At 47.2% G+C, this 20,740-nt stretch overlaps 1 protein-coding gene across 1 annotated transcript in view; it reads right to left on the bottom strand.

Annotated features, from left to right (window-relative positions):
* The window catches only part of LOC146073529 (phospholipid scramblase 3-like), a 28,899-nt gene extending 9,728 nt beyond the window's left edge, over positions 1-19,171 (bottom strand). Inside the window, exons 1-4 of the mRNA XM_083180705.1 lie at positions 19,061-19,171; positions 16,552-16,605; positions 8,666-8,693; positions 706-890 (exon numbers count right to left, since the gene is read on the bottom strand). Of these exons, the coding sequence (XP_083036831.1) occupies positions 706-890; positions 8,666-8,693; positions 16,552-16,599 (261 nt within the window). The 5' untranslated portion in view covers positions 16,600-16,605; positions 19,061-19,171. The remainder of the gene's footprint in view (positions 1-705; positions 891-8,665; positions 8,694-16,551; positions 16,606-19,060) is intronic.
* Between the last annotated feature and the right edge of the window lie 1,569 nt (positions 19,172-20,740).

Here is a 20,740-nt window from a genome sequence, read left to right as displayed (position 1 = left end):
TAGATATAGCGCTAGGGACCCCCAATATACAGAGAAGCCTTGACGCGGCTTGGGGGCATAGCATACACCTGTGCAGGTATATGTAACCAATATCTCTGAATTCTATTATCATGTAGTGTTCTAGATTGGTTACTAGCATTGCTCAGTGTGTTGAGGGAAAAAATGTCTTGTTTTACTTACCCAGTAATTAACCCCTCCCTCATGCACCTGGGAAATGTTACTGAACTAATTGAGCATCTACCACTATCTGTATGTATATTTGGGTTAAGGTTACGACGTACGTGTCTCCATCCCCAGGAAAGGACTGTAGTAGAACTGATGACTATAAAGGGTCTGAGCTTAGTCTAAAAGCTGACACTCTATTACACAGCGTCTGTTGCTACTGACTACACACTGGCATTTCAAATTGCAATCAGCCGCAAAACTTGTGTAAAGCAGGAACATTCCGGTATAAAGTGACAGTGTGGCACGCTTGTGAATAAGGGGTCCTGGGTTATGGATGCAAAGTGAGGCAGGACGCCATCCATTTGGGTCTTTGTCAGGGCTAGGGTTTATGCTAAACATCCATCCGCAGCCTGTGTGGGCGAACCCGCTCTGTGAAGGGGGGGGGGTGGGCGGACATTCGGCGGGTGGGGTTTGGCGGATTTGCAAGGCTGCGAATCCACCAGAATTACCCCCTATGGTGTCTTGCGGTTCCTCACTCACTATAGTCTTACAGCTGCAGAAATCATATGGCAGAAGCAGGTGGAGGACATTGTAGCCCTGGGTATTGCAGACTTTCACATCCATCCGGGGACCGCAGCATGTCTTTTCCTCCACGCCATGGTATAGGAGAACGCCATCGGCATTGAGCAGGTCATAGGTGCAGTGGGACTGGAAGACGCTGGTCCCTGGAATGACAGATGATTATATTCCTCCCCATACATAAACACAGAGCATGGAAGTATCATCTGAGATGCTGGGGTACAGAGCAGGTGACGGGGGACACCGATCAGGGGTGACTATGGGCGTCCCATGGGAAAGTGTGCTGGGGCGGAGGTCAGTGGAGACGGACTTATATTGGCTGGCTCCCGGATGAAGACAGGGCGGGCTTATGTTAGTAGGCTCATGTGATGCCAGTCCGGCCCACTGCATTACCACCTCATCTGCATGGGAACGCCCACGAACCGACACGCCCCCATATGCCGACCTGGATGAGGTACCTTAGAGCAGGTATTCCCAACCACGGTCCTCAAGGCACACCAACAGTGCAGGTTTTGTAGACATCCAGGCTTGAGCACAGGTGACTAGTACCTGAGTAATTCTGATTAAACCATCTGTGCTGAAGCCTGGATATCACTAAAACCTGCACTGCTGGTGTGCCTTGAGGACCGTGGTTGGAAAAGCCTGCACTAGTGGTCGGCAAGTATCCCTGTCATTATCATAGCACAGCAGTTATCAGCTGATTGGTTGGTGCATTATCAGAGGCGTAACTAATATTGTGGCACCCCCCCGTCAAAAAATTACCTTACCCCTCCGCATGCCGCCTCCGCCGGCCCCGCATTCAGTCCGGCACCGCAGATAGCCTCCGGGCTCCGTCTCCTGCAGTAATGAAAAATGACACGACAAAATGGCTGCCCCCGTACAGCAGACAGTTTTTTTAGGGATGTTAGAGGAGGCGGCGGCCTCCTCTAGCATCTGTAAAAACTGTCTGCTATTAGGGGGCAGCCATTTTGTCGTGTCATTATTCATTACTGCAGGAGACGGAGCCCGGAGGCTATCTGTGGTGCCGGACTGAATGCGATGGCGGCGGCATGCGGAGGGGTAAGGGGGGGTCTGACCAGAGTGCCCGGGCACCGGGGGCGCCCCGCTGGCCCTTGCTCCCCCAAGCAGCCGCGGTGGCTGCCTTACGGTAGCTACGCCTCTGTGCATTATCCCTACTTTATCACCCTCCAAGCGTTGCTGCATATGCCCCTTATGTCAGACATGGCACACCAACGAGATGCCCATTGTAGACAGGGGCGGGCAGTGAGCAGGTGCCCTGAGTGGGGGACGGGGGGGGGTTTCTGCATCATTTATGCTGACAGTTAGGGGTCCCAAGAACCAAAGGAAAATTTTCAGCACCCACGGGCCGCCCAAACCCCGCCCATGCACTTCCTGTGCTCCTGCTCCTGTGCGGCTGCACAAATTTCAGGCGCGGTGTATTCGGGACTGCCGCTGTCCTCCAGGCCTGTCTGTCGGCCTAGAGAGTGCGCTCACTGTACTGTTACATTGTTCTGAAGGCGGAAGTGCCCGCCCAGGCAGCAGAATGGGCACCCCCTCACATGCCGTGATTACCAGGGCACGGCATTCACCAGACATGGGGACAAGAGTTCAGCATACGAGGAGGACAGGAGTGTGTCTGCCAGCCCAGAGACCTTCACATCCTGAGGGGACTGCTCCCATCCGCCAGTAGGTCACACAAGTAGGTAAATAGCAATCTTACCTTATATCAGAGGGGTGTAAAATATTTGTGGGTGGAATGGGTGTCTGTATGTGATAGACATAATATATTTGGCTCCAACTGTGCTTCGTAATCTGATATTTGGGTCCTACTGTGCAGCATAATCTGATATTTGGCTCCTACTGTGCGGTGTAATCTGATATTCGGCTCATACTGTGCAGCGTAATGTGATATTGGCTCCTAATGTGCGGCGTAATGTGATATTTGGGTCCTACTGTGCGGTATAATCTGATATTTGGCTCATACTGTGCGGCATAATGTGATATTTGGCTCATACTGTGCGGTACAATCTGTTATTTGGCTCATACTGTGCGGCATAATGTGATATTTGGCTCATACTGTGCGGCGTAATCTGATATTTGGCTCCTACTGTGCGGTATAATCTGTTATTTGGCTCATACTGTGCAGCATAATCTGATATTTGGCTCCTACTGTGCGGTATAATGTGATATTTGAGTCCTACTTAGCGGTATAATGTGATATTTGGCTCATACTGTGCGGCATAATGTAATATTTGGGTCCTACTGTGCGGTGTAATCTGATATTTGGGTCCTACTGTGCGGTATTATGTGATATTTGGCTCCTACTGTGCAGCATAATGTGATATTTGGCTCATACTGTGCGGTATAATCTGTTATTTGGCTCATACTATGTGGTATAATCTGATATTTGTCTCCTACTGTGCGGCATAATCTGATATTTGTCTCCTATTGTGCGGTGTAATGTGATATTTGGCTCATACTGTGCGGCGTAATGTGATATTGGCTCCTACTGTGCGGCATAATGTGATATTTGGGTCCTATGGTTCGGTATAATCTGATATTTGGCTCCTACTGTGCGGCGTAATGTGATTTTGGCTCCTACTGTGTGGTATAATGTGATATTTGGCTCATACTGTGCGGTATAATCTGTTATGTGACTCATACTGTGCGGTATAATGTGATATTTGGATCTTACTGTGCAGTGTAATCTGATATTTGGGTCCTTCTGTGCGGTATAATTTGTGATATTTGGATCCTACTGTGCGGTGTACTCTGTTATTTGGGTCCTACTGTGCGGTATAATCTGATGTTTGGCTCCTACTGTGCGGCGTAATCTGATATTTGGCTCATACTGTGCGGCATAATGTGATATTTGGCTCCTACTGTGCGGTGTAATCTGTTATTTGGGTCCTACTGTGCGGTATAATTTGATATTTGGCTCCTACTGTGTGGTATAATGTGATATTTGGCTCCTACTGTGCGGCATAATCTGATATTTGGCTCCTACTGTGCGGCATAATTTGATATTTGGCTCATACTGTGCGGTGTACTCTGTTATTTGGGTCCTACTGTGCAGTATAATCTGATATTTGGCTCCTACTGTGCGGTGTAATCTGATATTTGCGTCCTACTGTGCGGTATAAAGTGATTTTTGGCTCATACTGTGCGGCATAATGTGATATGTGGCTCCTACTGTGCGGTATAATGTGATATTTGGCACCTACTGTGCGGTATAATCTAATATTTGGCTCCTACTGTGCGGTATAATCTGTTATTTGGCTCCTACTGTGCGGTATTATCTGATTTTTGGATCCTACTGTGCGGCATAATGTGATATTTGGCTCCTATTGTGCGGTGTAATCTGAATTTTGGATCCTACTGTGCGGTATAATGTGATTTTTGGCTCCTACTGTACGGAGTAATCTGATGTTTGGCTCCTACTCTGTGGTGTAATCTGATATTTGGCTCCTACTGTGCGGTGTAATCTGATGTTTGGCTCCTATTGTGCGGTATAATCTGATATTTGGCTCCTACTGTGCGGTATAATCTGTTATTTGTCTCATACTGTGTGGTATAATGTGATATTTGGCTCATACTTTGCAGTATAATCTGTTGTTTGGCTCATACTGTGTGGTATAATCTGATATTTGGATCCTACTGTGCGGTATTATCTGTTATTTGGCTCATACTGTGCGGTATAATCTGATATTTGGCTCCTACTGTGCGGCGTAATCTGAAGTTTGGCTCCTACTGTGCGGTGTAATCTGATATTTGGCTCCTACTGTGCGGTGTAATGTGATTTTTTTGCTCCTACCATGCAGTATAATGTGATTTTTTTATTCCTACTGTGAGGTATAATGTGTTTTTTTTGCTCCTACTGCATGGTATAATATGACAAATCGCTCCTACTGTGCGGTGTAATCTGATATTTGGCTCCTACTGCACAGTATAATGTGACATTTCGCTCCTACTGTGCGGTATCATGTGATATTTTGTTCCTACTGTGCGGTTTAATGTGATATTTGGCTCCTACTGTGCGGTATAATCTGTTATTTGGCTCATACTGTGTGGTATAATCTGATATTTGTCTCCTACTGTGCGGCATAATCTGATATTTGTCTCCTATTGTGCGGTATAATCTGATATTTCGCTCCTACTGTGCGGCGTAATGTGATTTTGGCTCCTACTATGTGGTATAATGTGATATTTGGCTCATACTGTGCGGTATAATCTGTTATTTGACTCATACTGTGCGGTATAATGTGATATTTGGCTCCTACTGTGCGGTGTAATCTGATATTTGGGTCCTTCTGTGCGGTATAATTTGTGATATTTGGATCCTACTGTGCGGTGTACTCTGTTATTTGGGTCCTACTGTGCGGTATAATCTGATGTTTGGCTCCTACTGTGCGGCGTAATCTGATATTTGGCTCATACTGTGCGGCATAATGTGATATTTGGCTCCTACTGTGCGGTGTAATCTGTTATTTGGGTCCTACTGTGCGGTATAATTTGATATTTGGCTCCTACTGTGTGGTATAATGTGATATTTGGCTCCTACTGTGCGGCATAATCTGATATTTGGCTCATACTGTGCGGTGTAATCTGATATTTGGGTCCTACTGTGCGGTATAATTTGTGATATTTGGATCCTACTGTGCGGTGTACTCTGTTATTTGGGTCCTACTGTGCGGTATAATCTGATATTTGGCTCCTACTGTGCGGTGTTATCTGATATTTGCGTCCTACTGTGCGGTATAAAGTGATTTTTGGCTCATACTGTGCGGCATAATGTGATATGTGGCTCCTACTGTGCGGTATAATGTGATATTTGGCACCTACTGTGCGGTATAATCTAATATTTGGCTCCTACTGTGCGGTATAATCTGTTATTTGGCTCCTACTGTGCGGTATTATCTGATTTTTGGATCCTACTGTGCGGCATAATGTGATATTTGGCTCCTATTGTGCGGTGTAATCTGATTTTTGGATCCTACTGTGCGGTATAATGTGATTTTTGGCTCCTACTGTGCGGAGTAATCTGATGTTTGGCTCCTACTGTGCGGTGTAATCTGATATTTGGCTCCTACTGTGCGGTGTAATCTGATGTTTGGCTCCTACTGTGCGGTATAATCTGATATTTGGCTCCTACTGTGCGGTATAATCTGTTATTTGGCTCATACTGTGTGGTATAATGTGATATTTGGCTCATACTTTGCAGTATAATCTGTTATTTGGCTCATACTGTGTGGTATAATCTGATATTTGGATCCTACTGTGCGGTATTATCTGTTATTTGGCTCATACTGTGCGGTATAATCTGATATTTGGCTCCTACTGTGCGGCGTAATCTGATTTTTGGATCCTACTGTGCGGCATGAAGTGATTTTTGGCTCCTAATGTGCGGTGTAATCTGATTTTTGGCTCCTAATGTGCGGTGTAATCTGATTTTTGGATCCTACTGTGAGGTATAATGTGATATTGGGCTCCTACTATGCGGTATAATCTGATATTTGGCTCCTACTGTGCGGTATAATGTGATTTTTGGCTCCTACTGTGCGGAGTAATCTGATGTTTGGCTCCTACTATGCGGCATAATGTGATTTTTGGCTCCTACTTTGTGGCATAATCTGATGTTTGGCTCCTACTGTGTGGTGTAATCTGATATTTGGCTCCTACTGTGCGGCGTAATCTGATGTTTGGCTCCTACTGTGCGGTGTAATCTGATATTTGGCTCCTACTGTGCGGTGTAATCTGATATTTGGCTCCTTTGTGCGGTATATTGTGAGTTTTTTATTCCTACTGTGCGGTATAATGTGATATTTTGCTCCTACCATGCAGTATAATGTGATTTTTTTATTCCTACTGTGAGGTATAATGTGTTTTTTTTGCTCCTACTGCATGGTATAATATGACAAATCGCTCCTACTGTGCGGTGTAATCCGATATTTGGCTCCTACTGTGCGGTATAATGTGATATTTGGCTCCTACCGTGCGGTATAATGTGATTTTTTTTTGCTCATACTAGAGATGGCCAAAACGGATCATTAAGCTGAGCCGGGATCCGGCGGGGCCTCTTAGTGAAAAGATACGGATCTTTAAGACGACTCCTCAGCTCGCATTAAAAAAAAAAAAAGGAATATACATGATCGGGTAAAAACACTGATCGATGGCTGGGTGCAGAATCACCATCGATGGCAACCATTGATGGTGTCTGCACCGATGGCCATCCCTAGCAGCAGCAGCTAATCTTTCTATCACTTGTAGTCACAGCACTGTACTCAGTCTACAGAGGTAGTACATCTCAGCTGCCACAGGTGGCAGCACTGAGATCAGGAAAATGCATTGTAAACTGAAACGGATCACCTTTTTGGGATCGGTGGCTCATTCGTTCTTGGGTGGGACCCGTTCAAAAGATCCGGTTCGTTCGCGAACGAACCATCTCTAGCTCCTTCTGCACAGTATAATGTGACATTTCGCTCCTACTGTGCGGTATCATGTGATATTTTGTTCCTACTGTGTGGTTTAATGTGATATTTGGCTCCTACTGTGCGGTATAATGTGACATATCGCTCCTACTTTGCGGTATAATATGATATTTGCTCCTACTGTGTGGTATAATGTGATTTTTTTATTCCTACTGTGCGGTATAATGTGACATTTCGCTCCTGCTGTGCGGTATAATATGATATTTAGCTCCTACTGTGCGGTATAATGTGATATTTGGCTCCTACTATGCGGTGTAATGTGACATTTCGCTCCTACTGTGGGGTATAATGTGATATTTTGCTCCTACTGAGCGGCATAATGTGATATTTTGTTCCTACTGTACGGTATAATGTGATTTTAGAGCTGTCCCGTCTGCATGTGCGTCCTGGGAGTTGGGCTGGCAGTTTGCAGGCTGTGCAGTGGCTGAGGTCGGCATTTACACTTTTATTAAGACGTGATTATGCACTAATTTTTACCCACCCCCATTGTAGCTCCTCCTACCTCTGCCCCCCATGGCCCACCTATGCTCCCTGGGAAAGGGGCCCCTGACAATTGTGTCAGTCCTGGGCCCCACAGTTTCTGATGGCAGCCTTGGGGAGGGAGAGATACTAATGTCATCACTATCAACTACCCCAAGTAGTGGCAGGCCGGGCCGGGGGGCAGAGTGCCCTGTGCACGGAGAGTAGTCACGAGTCTGGGCAGCTCACACAAGTCTGACAGCCTCAGCGTGACCGCAGGGGGCGGAGCCATCCAGGTCACAGACACAGAAATTCAATACTGTACAGTGTCTGGCTTCTCCCCTAATCCTTGATGAGATCCCTCCCTCCCCACCACCAGCCGCTAAGCATTCCCATGGGCGCCGCCCCACGCCCCATTGAAACTGAAGGGGGAAGTGTCTGGTGGTGGGGAGGGAGGGATCACAGTAAGGATTAGGGGAGGAGCCAGACACTGTATAGTATTGAATTGCTGTGTCTGTGACCTGGATGGCTCCGCCCCAGAGACTCCGCCCCCTGTGGTCATGCTGAGGCTGTCAGACTTGTGTGAGCTCCCAAGACTCATGACAACTCTCCGTGCACATGCGCACAGGGCACTCTGCCCCCCGGCCCGGCCTGCCACTGCTTGGGGTAGTTGAATGTTACTTAAGGGTGTACTTCCAGTTGCTGGCACACGGGGGCGCTAGAGAATCTACAGGAAAATGCTTCTTCAAAGCCCTGGAAAAACGCAATGACAAATGGTTCACTAAAATCGTTATTGTTCAGCTCCCATACGGGATGGGCTGATGGGTAATATACTTAAACCTTCCGCAAGACCTGCGCTGCAAGATAACCACATTCAGACAGACAGACAGACGGACGGACAGACAGATGGATGCGCTTGGAGGACTTACAGGAACTATACTAGTAAGGGTTTTACAGTAATGGTAAGAACTTACGCTTCTGATTAACAAGGAACTGTCTGCCCTGTAATATAAGAGAATCCAGATTACAATACATCATTACATCTCCTCTTATCACTGGTACTACTAGATGTATAATCACCGGTGGTTGGGTTCCCGGCAGTCAGAATACCAACATCAGCAACCCGATAGACTAGAGGGAATCCCGCCCGGTGTGAGCTAAGACACTCTGCAGAACCAAGTCACATCATTGCGCAACAAGAAGGAAAATTTAACATATGTGAAAAAGGGGCATAATTGTGTTTCCATAGGGACGCCCATAAAATATAGAATTTGAAACATTGAATTTGACGGCAGATAAGAACCACTTGGCCCATCTAGTCTGCCCCTTTTTTAAACATGTAACCTCAAACCATATTTAATCGATATTTTTTTGTAAGGATATCAATATGCCTATCCCAAGCATGTTTACATTGTACTACTGTATTTGCGTCTACCACCTCTGATGGGAGGCTATTCCACTTATCTACTACTCTTTCTGTGAAGTAATTCTTCCTCACATTTCCCCTGAATCTTCCTCCCTCTAGTGTCGGTGCATGTCCTCGTGTTCTGTTGCTCCTCTTCCTGTGACTGATGTCTCCCACCTGTACCTTCCTCCCCCTAGTGTCAGTGCATGTCCTCGTGTTCTGCTGCTCCTCTTCCTGTGAAGAATGTCTCCCACCTGTACCTTCCTCCCCCTAGTGTCAGTGCATGTCCTCGTGTTCTGCTGCTCCTCTTCCTGTGACTAATGTCTCCCACCTGTACCTTCCTCCCTCTGGTGTCAGTGCATGTCCTCGTGTTCTGTGACTAATGTCTCCCACCTGTACCTTCCTCCCTCTAGTGTCAGTGCATGTCCTCGTGTTCTGCTGCTCCTCTTCCTGTGGCTAATGTCTCCCACCTGTACCTTACTCCCCCTAGTGTCAGTGCATGTCCTCGTGTTCTGCTGCTCCTCTTCCTGTGACTAATGTCTCCCACCTGTACCTTCCTCCCCCTAGTGTCAGTGCATGTCCTCGTGTTCTGCTGCTCCTCTTCCTGTGACTAATGTCTCCCACCTGTACCTTCCTCCCCCTAGTGTCAGTGCATGTAATCGTGTTCTGCTGCTTCTCTTCCTGTGACTAATGTCTCCCTTCTGTACCTTCCTCCCTCTAGTGTCAGTGCATGTCCCCGTGTTCTGCTGCTCCTCTTCCTGTGACTAATGTCTCCCACCTGTACCTTCCACCCCCTAGTGTCAGTGCATGTCCTTGTGTTCTGCTGCTCCTCTTGCTGTGACTAATGTCTCCCTTCTGTACCTTCCTCCCTCTAGTGTCAGTGCATGTCCCCGTGTTCTGCTGCTCCTCTTCCTGTGACTGATGTCTCCCACCTGTACCTTCCTCCCCCTAGTGTCAGTGCATGTCCTCGTGTTCTGCTGCTCCTCTTCCTGTGACTAATGTCTCCCATCTGTACCTTCCTCCCTCTAGTGTCAGTGCATGTCCTCGTGTTCTGCTGCTCCTCTTCCTGTGACTAATGTCTCCCTTCTGTACCTTCCTCCCTCTAGTGTCAGTGCATGTCCCCGTGTTCTGCTGCTCCTCTTCCTGTGACTAATGTCTCCCACCTGTACCTTCCTCCCCCTAGTGTCAGTGCATGTCCTCGTGTTCAGCTGCTCCTCTTGCTGTGACTAATGTCTCCCTTCTGTACCTTCCTCCCTCTAGTGTCAGTGCATGTCCCCGTGTTCTGTTGCTCCTCTTCCTGTGACTAATGTCTCCCACCTGTACCTTCCTCCCCCTAGTGTCAGTGCATGTCCTCGTGTTCTGCTGCTCCTCTTCCTGTGACTAATGTCTCCCACCTGTACCTTCCTCCCTCTAGTGTCAGTGCGTGTCCTCGTGTTCTGCTGCTCCTCTTCCTGTGACTAATGTCTCCCACCTGTACCTTCCTTCCTCTAGTGTTTGTGCATGTCCTCGTGTTCTGCTGCTCCTCTTCCTGTGACTAATGTCTCCCACCTGTACCTTCCTCCCCCTAGTGTCAGTGCATGTCCTCGTTTTCTGTTGCTCCTCTACCTGTGATGAATGTCTCCCACCTGTACCTTCCTCCTTCTAGTGTCAGTGCATGTCCTCGTGTTCTGCTGCTCCTGTTCCTGTGACTAATGTCTCCCACCTGTACCTTCCTCCCTCTAGTGTTAGTGCATGTCCTCGTGTTCTGCTGCTCCTCTTCCTGTGAAGAATGTCTCCCACCTGTACCTTCCTCCCTCTAGTGTTAGTGCATGTCCTCGTGTTCTGCTGCTCCTCTTCCTGTGACTAATGTCTCCCACCTGTACCTTCCTCCCCCCTAGTGTCAGTGCATGTCCTCATGTTCTGCTGCTCCTCTTCCTGTGACTAATGTCTACCACCTGTACCTTCCTCCCCCTAGTGTCAGTGCATGTCCTCGTGTTCTGCTGCTCCTCTTCCTGTGAAGAATGTCTCCCACCTGTACCTTCCTCCCTCTAGTGTCAGTGCATGTCCTCGTGTTCTGTTGCTCCTCTTTCTGTGACTAATGTCTCCCACCTGTACCTTCCTCCCCCTAGTGTCAGTGCATGTCATCGTGTTCTGCTGCTCCTCTTCCTGTGACTAATGTCTCCCACCTGTACCTTCCTCCCTCTAGTGTCAGTGCATGTCCTCGTGTTCAGCTGCTCCTCTTCCTGTGAAGAATGTCTCCCACCTGTACCTTCCTCCCTCTAGTGTCAGTCAGTGTCCTCGTGTTCTGCTGCTCCTCTTCCTGTGAAGAATGTCTCCCACCTGTACCTTCCTCCCCCTAGTGTCAGTGCATGTCCTCGTGTTCTGTTACTCCTCTTCCTGTGAAGAATGTCTCCCACCTGAACCTTCCTCCCTATAGTGTCAGTGCATGTCCTTGTGTTCTGCTGCTCCTCTTCCTGTGACTGATGTCTCCCACCTGTACCTTCCTCCCCCTAGTGTCAGTGCATGTCCTCGTGTTCTGCTGCTCCTCTTCCTGTGAAGAATGTCTCCCACCTGTACCTTCCTCCCCCTAGTGTCAGTGCATGTCCTCGTGTTCTGCTGCTCCTCTTCCTGTGACTAATGTCTCCCACCTGTACCTTCCTCCCTCTGGTGTCAGTGCATGTCCTCGTGTTCTGTGACTAATGTCTCCCACCTGTACCTTCCTCCCTCTAGTGTCAGTGCATGTCCTCGTGTTCTGCTGCTCCTCTTCCTGTGGCTAATGTCTCCCACCTGTACCTTACTCCCCCTAGTGTCAGTGCATGTCCTCGTGTTCTGCTGCTCCTCTTCCTGTGACTAATGTCTCCCACCTGTACCTTCCTCCCCCTAGTGTCAGTGCATGTCCTCGTGTTCTGCTGCTCCTCTTCCTGTGACTAATGTCTCCCACCTGTACCTTCCTCCCCCTAGTGTCAGTGCATGTAATCGTGTTCTGCTGCTTCTCTTCCTGTGACTAATGTCTCCCTTCTGTACCTTCCTCCCTCTAGTGTCAGTGCATGTCCCCGTGTTCTGCTGCTCCTCTTCCTGTGACTAATGTCTCCCACCTGTACCTTCCACCCCCTAGTGTCAGTGCATGTCCTTGTGTTCTGCTGCTCCTCTTGCTGTGACTAATGTCTCCCTTCTGTACCTTCCTCCCTCTAGTGTCAGTGCATGTCCCCGTGTTCTGCTGCTCCTCTTCCTGTGACTGATGTCTCCCACCTGTACCTTCCTCCCCCTAGTGTCAGTGCATGTCCTCGTGTTCTGCTGCTCCTCTTCCTGTGACTAATGTCTCCCATCTGTACCTTCCTCCCTCTAGTGTCAGTGCATGTCCTCGTGTTCTGCTGCTCCTCTTCCTGTGACTAATGTCTCCCTTCTGTACCTTCCTCCCTCTAGTGTCAGTGCATGTCCCCGTGTTCTGCTGCTCCTCTTCCTGTGACTAATGTCTCCCACCTGTACCTTCCTCCCCCTAGTGTCAGTGCATGTCCTCGTGTTCAGCTGCTCCTCTTGCTGTGACTAATGTCTCCCTTCTGTACCTTCCTCCCTCTAGTGTCAGTGCATGTCCCCGTGTTCTGTTGCTCCTCTTCCTGTGACTAATGTCTCCCACCTGTACCTTCCTCCCCCTAGTGTCAGTGCATGTCCTCGTGTTCTGCTGCTCCTCTTCCTGTGACTAATGTCTCCCACCTGTACCTTCCTCCCTCTAGTGTCAGTGCGTGTCCTCGTGTTCTGCTGCTCCTCTTCCTGTGACTAATGTCTCCCACCTGTACCTTCCTTCCTCTAGTGTTTGTGCATGTCCTCGTGTTCTGCTGCTCCTCTTCCTGTGACTAATGTCTCCCACCTGTACCTTCCTCCCCCTAGTGTCAGTGCATGTCCTCGTTTTCTGTTGCTCCTCTACCTGTGATGAATGTCTCCCACCTGTACCTTCCTCCTTCTAGTGTCAGTGCATGTCCTCGTGTTCTGCTGCTCCTGTTCCTGTGACTAATGTCTCCCACCTGTACCTTCCTCCCTCTAGTGTTAGTGCATGTCCTCGTGTTCTGCTGCTCCTCTTCCTGTGAAGAATGTCTCCCACCTGTACCTTCCTCCCTCTAGTGTTAGTGCATGTCCTCGTGTTCTGCTGCTCCTCTTCCTGTGACTAATGTCTCCCACCTGTACCTTCCTCCCCCCTAGTGTCAGTGCATGTCCTCATGTTCTGCTGCTCCTCTTCCTGTGACTAATGTCTACCACCTGTACCTTCCTCCCCCTAGTGTCAGTGCATGTCCTCGTGTTCTGCTGCTCCTCTTCCTGTGAAGAATGTCTCCCACCTGTACCTTCCTCCCTCTAGTGTCAGTGCATGTCCTCGTGTTCTGTTGCTCCTCTTTCTGTGACTAATGTCTCCCACCTGTACCTTCCTCCCCCTAGTGTCAGTGCATGTCATCGTGTTCTGCTGCTCCTCTTCCTGTGACTAATGTCTCCCACCTGTACCTTCCTCCCTCTAGTGTCAGTGCATGTCCTCGTGTTCAGCTGCTCCTCTTCCTGTGAAGAATGTCTCCCACCTGTACCTTCCTCCCTCTAGTGTCAGTCAGTGTCCTCGTGTTCTGCTGCTCCTCTTCCTGTGAAGAATGTCTCCCACCTGTACCTTCCTCCCCCTAGTGTCAGTGCATGTCCTCGTGTTCTGTTACTCCTCTTCCTGTGAAGAATGTCTCCCACCTGAACCTTCCTCCCTATAGTGTCAGTGCATGTCCTTGTGTTCTGCTGCTCCTCTTCCTGTGAAGAATGTCTCCCACCTGTACCTTCCTCCCCCTAGTGTCAGTGCCTGTCCTCGTGTTCTGCTGCTCCTCTTCCTGTGACTAATGTCTCCCACCTGTACCTTCCTCCCTCTAGTTTCAGTGCATGTCCTCGTGTTCTGTTGCTCCTCTTCCTGTGACTAATGTCTCCCACCTGTACCTTCCTCCCTCTAGTTTCAGTGCATGTCCTCGTGTTCTGCTGCTCCTCTTCCTGTGAAGAATGTCTCCCACCTGTACCTTCCTCCCTCTAGTGTCAGTGCATGTCCTCGTGTTCTGCTGCTCCTCTTCCTGTGAAGAATGTCTCCCACCTGTACCTTGTTAAAACCAGGGTTGCCGATTTGTAAATTCTCCTCTCTGGGAGAAGCCCGGAGAGGAGACTTTCATTACCCATTCGGAGGCGGGGCTTGACCGTGACATCATTAAGCCCTGCACCTATTACGGGAAATAGTCTAAATTACTGATCTCCATGGAGGGGGCGGGGTTAAAATGACACGAGTGTGTCATTTTAGCTCCGCCCCCTCCTCTGAGACCCGCGGATTGCGGCATTTAAATGCCGCGATCGGGGGGCTCAGTGGGGGTCCCCCTGATTCCGGGAGGGTTGCCCACCCTTCCGGGGGACCGGGAGGGGGACCCGATTTTCGGTATACTCCCGGTAATTCTGGGAGGGTCGGCAACCCTGGTTAAAACCCCTGATATATGTGAAAGCTTCTATCATGTCCCCCCTTTCCCTTCTCTGCTCTAAAGTATACATATTAAGATCTTTTAGTCTTTCCTGGTACGTTTTGTGATGTAGGCCATGCACCATTTTAGTTGCTCTTCTTTGTACAGTCTCTAATGTATTTATATCCTTCTGGAGATATGGCCTCCAGAACTGGACACAATACTCTAGGTGAGGTCGTACCAATGACCTATACAGTGGCATTATTACTTCTTTCTTTCTACTGCTGATACCTCTCCCTATGCAACCAAGCATCTGACTTGCCTTTTTCATTGCTTTGTTACATTGCCTACCTGCTTTTAAGTTCCCTGAAATAGTGACACCTAGATCCCTCTCTTCCTCAGTAGTTTCCATTATAGTGCCATTTATACTATATTGAGTCTTTGGATTTCTGAGACCCAAGTGCATGATTTTGCATTTTTTGGCATTAAACTGTAGTTGCCATGCTCTTTACCATTCCTCTAGTCTACCTAGATCCTCAATCACTTGTTTTACCCCTCCTGGTGTGTCTACCCTGTTTCATACCATTGTATCAGCTGCAAAAAGGCACATTTTACCCTCAATTCCATATGCAATATCACCAATAAAGATATTAAAAAGCACCGGTCCAAGTACAGATCCCTGGGGTACTCCACTTGTAACCTTTCCCTCCTTTGACTGTACTCCGTTTACTACAACTCTCTGTTTTCTGTCCTGCAACCACGCTCTTATCCATTCAACTATCTTAGAATCCAATCCCAAGCTTTCAAGTTTATTTAACAGTCTGCGATGTGGGACAGTGTCAAAAGCTTTACTAAAGTCTAGATAAGCTACATCTACAGCCCCACCTTGATCTATTACTTTAGTCACCCAGTAAAAAAAGTCAATAAGATTTGTTTGGCATGATCTTCCCCCAGTAAACCCATGCTGTTTTGGATCCTGTAAATTGCTGGTTTTGAGATATTCTACATCTCTTTGTTTTAAGAGTGTTTCCATCAATTTCCCTACTGCTGATGTAAGGCTCACTGGTCGATACTTGCTTACCTCTTCCTTGCTTCCACTTTTGTGCAGTGGGACTTTATTCGCTGTTTTCCAGTCCTCTGGGATTACCCCAGTAGCTAGTGACTGGTTGAATAATTCTGTTATTGGTTTTACCAGCTCCCCTTTAAGCTCTTTTAGTATCCTTGGATGTATCCCATCTGGCCCCATTGATTTATCTACTTTCAGTTTTGAGAGTTCTGTGAGGACTATCTCCTCTGTAAATGTACTTGTTTCTCCCTCAGTTTTCTGACTATACTTGCAACTTAACATGAATAAGGGCATTATTGTGTGGTATAATATGAATAAGGGCATTATTGTGTGGTATAATATGAATAAGAGCATTATTGTGTGGTATAACATGAATAAGAGCATTATTGTGTGGTATAATATGAATAAGAGCATTATTGTGTGGTATAATATGAATAAGAGCATTATTGTGTGGTATAAAATGAATAAGGGGCATTGCTGTGTGGTGTAACATGAATAAGAGAATATGAATAAGATAATTTAATGTGTGGTATGATATGAATAAGGGCATTATTGTGTGGTATAATATGAATAAGGGGCATTGCTGTGTGGTATAATGTGAAAAGGGGCATCATTGTGGGCATTACATGAATAAGGGGCACAATTGCTTGGCATTACATAAGTTGTGGAAACTCCTATATGGCATAATGTGAACTGTGAGTGTTATGTGGTGTAATGTGAGTAGCGAGTGCTATTGTGTGCCATGACTAGTCTCTGCAGAACGTCATGTTCATATCCCAGCTACATCTCATATCTTCAGAGCATCACTCTCATATTCTACCCTCTTCTGTCCTCTGCAGAGCATCATTCTCATACCCCGGCTATGCCTGATATTTCTTGAACGATAGCTACATATCTATTTTCTGCATGATCTCTGCAGAGCATCACACCAAGTAGAAAGACACTTAACAGCAGTCTCACCTGAACCAGATGCTCCAAACCAGGGGGTGTAATCGCAACCCTGGCCATGGTTACCTGCAACACATACATATGTACTAAGCCTCTATATATAGCAGCGTCCCCATACACCAGTGGAGAAATATACTGATATCGCCCTTCTCAGCCAATCCCACGTGTGGCTGGGAACTAACATAAGCGGATGGGAAATAAGGGGTGAGAACTCGGCTAATTTACTAAGCTGCAGAGTTTCAGGATGTATATTGACCAACGCTGAAGAGTTGCACGGATCAGTGGGATCAGTCAGATAAGTGTGATCAGTCAGATCACTCAGATCTGAGCGATCAGTCAGATCTGAGCATTCAGTCAGATCTGAGCATTCAGTCAGATCTGAACAATCAGTCAGATCTGTGCATTCAGTCAGATCTGTGCATTCAGTCAGATCTGTGCGATCAGTCAGATCTGTGCGATCAGTCAGATCCGTGCGATCAGTCAGATCCGAGCGATCAGTCAGATCCGTCAGATCAGTGCAAACAGTCAGATCCGTGCAATCAGACAGATCCGTGCAATCAGTCAGATTAGTGCAATCAGACAGATCATTGCAATCAGTCAGAAATCTGCGATCAGTCAGATCAGTGCGATCAGTCAGATCAGTGCGATCAGTCAGATCAGTGCGATCAGTGCAATCAGTCAGATCTGAGCGATCAGTCAGATCTGAGCAATCAGTCAGATCCGAGCAATCATTCAGTTGCGAACATCCAGTATGATCCGTGCAATCAGTCAGATCCGTGCAATCAGTCAGATCTGTGCAATCAGTCAGATCAGTGCAATCAGTCAGATCAGTGCAAACAGTCAGATCCGTGCAATCAGTCAGATCAGTGCAATCAGTCTGATCAGTGCAATCAGTCAGATCAGTGTGATCAGTCAGAACTCTGCGATCAGTCAGATCCGTGGGATCAGTCAGATCCGAGCGATCAGACAGGTCCGAGATATCAATCAGATCCGAGCAATCAGTCAGATCTGTGCATTCAGTCAGATCTGTGCGATCAGTCAGATCTGTGCGATCAGACAGATCAGTGCGATCAGTCAGATCAGTGCGATCAGCCAGTTCCGTGCGATCAGCCAGTTCCGTTTGATCAGTCAGATCCGTGCGATCAGTCAGATACACACAGCCCAGCACAGACACTACTACACCATGCCATATATACACACAGCCCAGTACATACACTACTACACCATGCCATATATACACACAGCCCAGTCCAGACACTACTGCACCATACCATATTCACACAAATCCCAGTACCATATACACACAAATCCCAGTACATACACTACTACACCATGCCATATATACACACAGCCCAGTACAGACACTACTGCAACATGCCATATACACACACAGCCCAGTACAGACACTACTACGCCATGCCATATACACACACAGCCCAGTACAGACACTACTACACCATGCCATATACACACACAGTCCAGTACAGACACTACTACACCATGTTATATATACACACACAGCCCAGTACAGACACTACTACGCCATGCCATATACACACACAGCCAAGTACAGACACCACTACACCATGCCATATATACACACACAGCCCAGTACAGACACTACTACACCATGTTATATATACACACAGCCCAGTACATACACTACTACACCATGTCATATATACACACAGCCCAGTACAGACACTACTACACCATGCCATATATACACAGCCCAGTACATACACTACTATACCATGCCATATACACACAGCCCAGTACAGACACTACAACACCATGCCCCATATACACACACAGCCCAGTACAGACACTACTACACCATGCCGTATATACACACACAGCCCAGCACACTACTACACCATGCCATACACACACAGCCCAGTATAGACACTACTACACCATGCCATATATACATACACAGCCCAGTACATACACTACTACACCATGCCATATATATATATATATATATATATATATATATATATATATATATATATATATATATATATATATATATATATATATATATATATATATATATATATATATATATATATATATACAAACACAGCCCAGTACAGATACTACTACAACATGTCATATATACACAGCCCAGTACAGACACTACTACACCATGCCATATATAGACACAGCCCAGTACAGACACTACTACACCATGCCATATAGACACACACAGCTCAGTACATACACTACTACACCATGCCATATACACACACAGCCCAGTACAGACACTACTACACCATGCCATATATACACACACAGCCCAGTACAGACACTACTACACCATGCCATATATACACACAGCCCAGTACAGACACTACTACACCATGCCATATACACACACAGCAAATGACAGACACTACTACACCATGCCATATACATACACAGCCCAGTACAGACACTACTACACCATGACATATACACACACAGCCCAGTACATACATTGATATTGCATATAATATCTCTCCATGTGACGTGTTACCTCGGCTTTGTGTCTCTTTGTGGTTGTCTGCTTTTCCTTGTTCCCTCTTCCTGTAGCTGTCACCTGTATGTCTCCTGTGCACTCTGTGCTTCTTTTCTCTGCTTTCCAGCAACAGTCTTTGTTACACAAGTAAGTGATTGTCCTGTGAGTCAGGTGTCAGATCTCTGATGTCACCATACCACTGTGTTTGCTACCTACACAGCACACATACCTACATGCACTGCACATCTAACTACATACCAGGGTTGCCGACTTTAAGATTCTCCTCTCCGGGAGAAGCCCGGAGAGGAGAGTTTAAGCAGCCGCTCAGGGGGTGGGGCTTACGAGTGACATCACTAAGCCCCGCCCCATGCTGGTAAAGCAGGGAATTCACGGATCTCCGTGGAGGGGGCGGGGCTAAAATGATGTGATTGTGCCGTTTTAGCTCCGCCCCCTCCTCTGAGACCCGAGGATTGTGGCATTTTAATGCCACGATCCAGGGGACAGCGGGGGTCCCCCCTGAATCCGGGAGGGTTGCCCACCCTTCCGGGGGGCCGGGAGGGGGTCCCGATTTTCGGGAGACTCCTGGAAATTCCGGGAGGGTCGGCAACCCTGCTACATACACTGCAAACCTACCTACATATAGTTCATACACTGTATACCTACCTACCTACACAGCACACATACCTACACGCACTGCACATCTACCTACATATAGTACAAACACTGTATACCTACCTACATACACAGCACACATACCTGCACGCACTGCACATCTACCTACATACACTGCACACTATCCAACCAATAGTACATACACTGCATACCTACATATAGTACATACCCTGCACACCTACTTATATACACTGCACACCTACCTACACTGCATAACTACCTACATATAGTACATACCCTGCACACCTACCTATATACACTGAATATCTACTTATATACACTGCACACCTACATACATACACTGCACACCTACCTGCATGTGGTACATACCCTGCACACCTACCTACATACACTGCACAACTACCTATATACACTGCACGCCTACCTACATAAACTGCACACCTACCTAAATACAGTACATACCCTGCACACCTACCTACATACACTACACACCTACCTACATACACTGCACACCTACCTACAGTGCATAACTACCTATATATAGTACATACCCTGCACACCTACCTATATACACTGCATATCTACTTATATACACTGCACACCTACCTATATACCCTGCACACCTACCTACATACACTGCACACCTTCCTCCATATAGTACATACCCTGCACACCTACCTACATACACTACACACCTACCTACATACACTGCACACCTACCTACAGTGCATAACTACCTATATATAGTACATACCCTGCACACCTACCTATATACACTGCATATCTACTTATATACACTGCACACCTACCTACATACACTGCACACCTACCTACATGTGGTACATACCCTGCGCACCTACCTACATACACTGCACACCTACCTATATACACTGCACACCTACCTAAATACAGTACATACCCTGCACACCTACCTACATACACTACACACCTACCTACATACACTGCACACCTACCTACAGTGCATAACTACCTATATATAGTACATACCCTGCACACCTACCTATATACACTGCATATCTACTTATATACACTGCACACCTACCT

This window comes from Crinia signifera, chromosome 4 (genome assembly GCF_055691185.1).
Source record: "Crinia signifera chromosome 4, ASM5569118v1, whole genome shotgun sequence".
Classification (NCBI taxonomy): domain Eukaryota; kingdom Metazoa; phylum Chordata; class Amphibia; order Anura; family Myobatrachidae; genus Crinia; species Crinia signifera.
The sequence above is the reverse complement of the archived record's forward strand: the minus strand, read 5'-3'. Positions and strand labels throughout refer to the sequence as shown.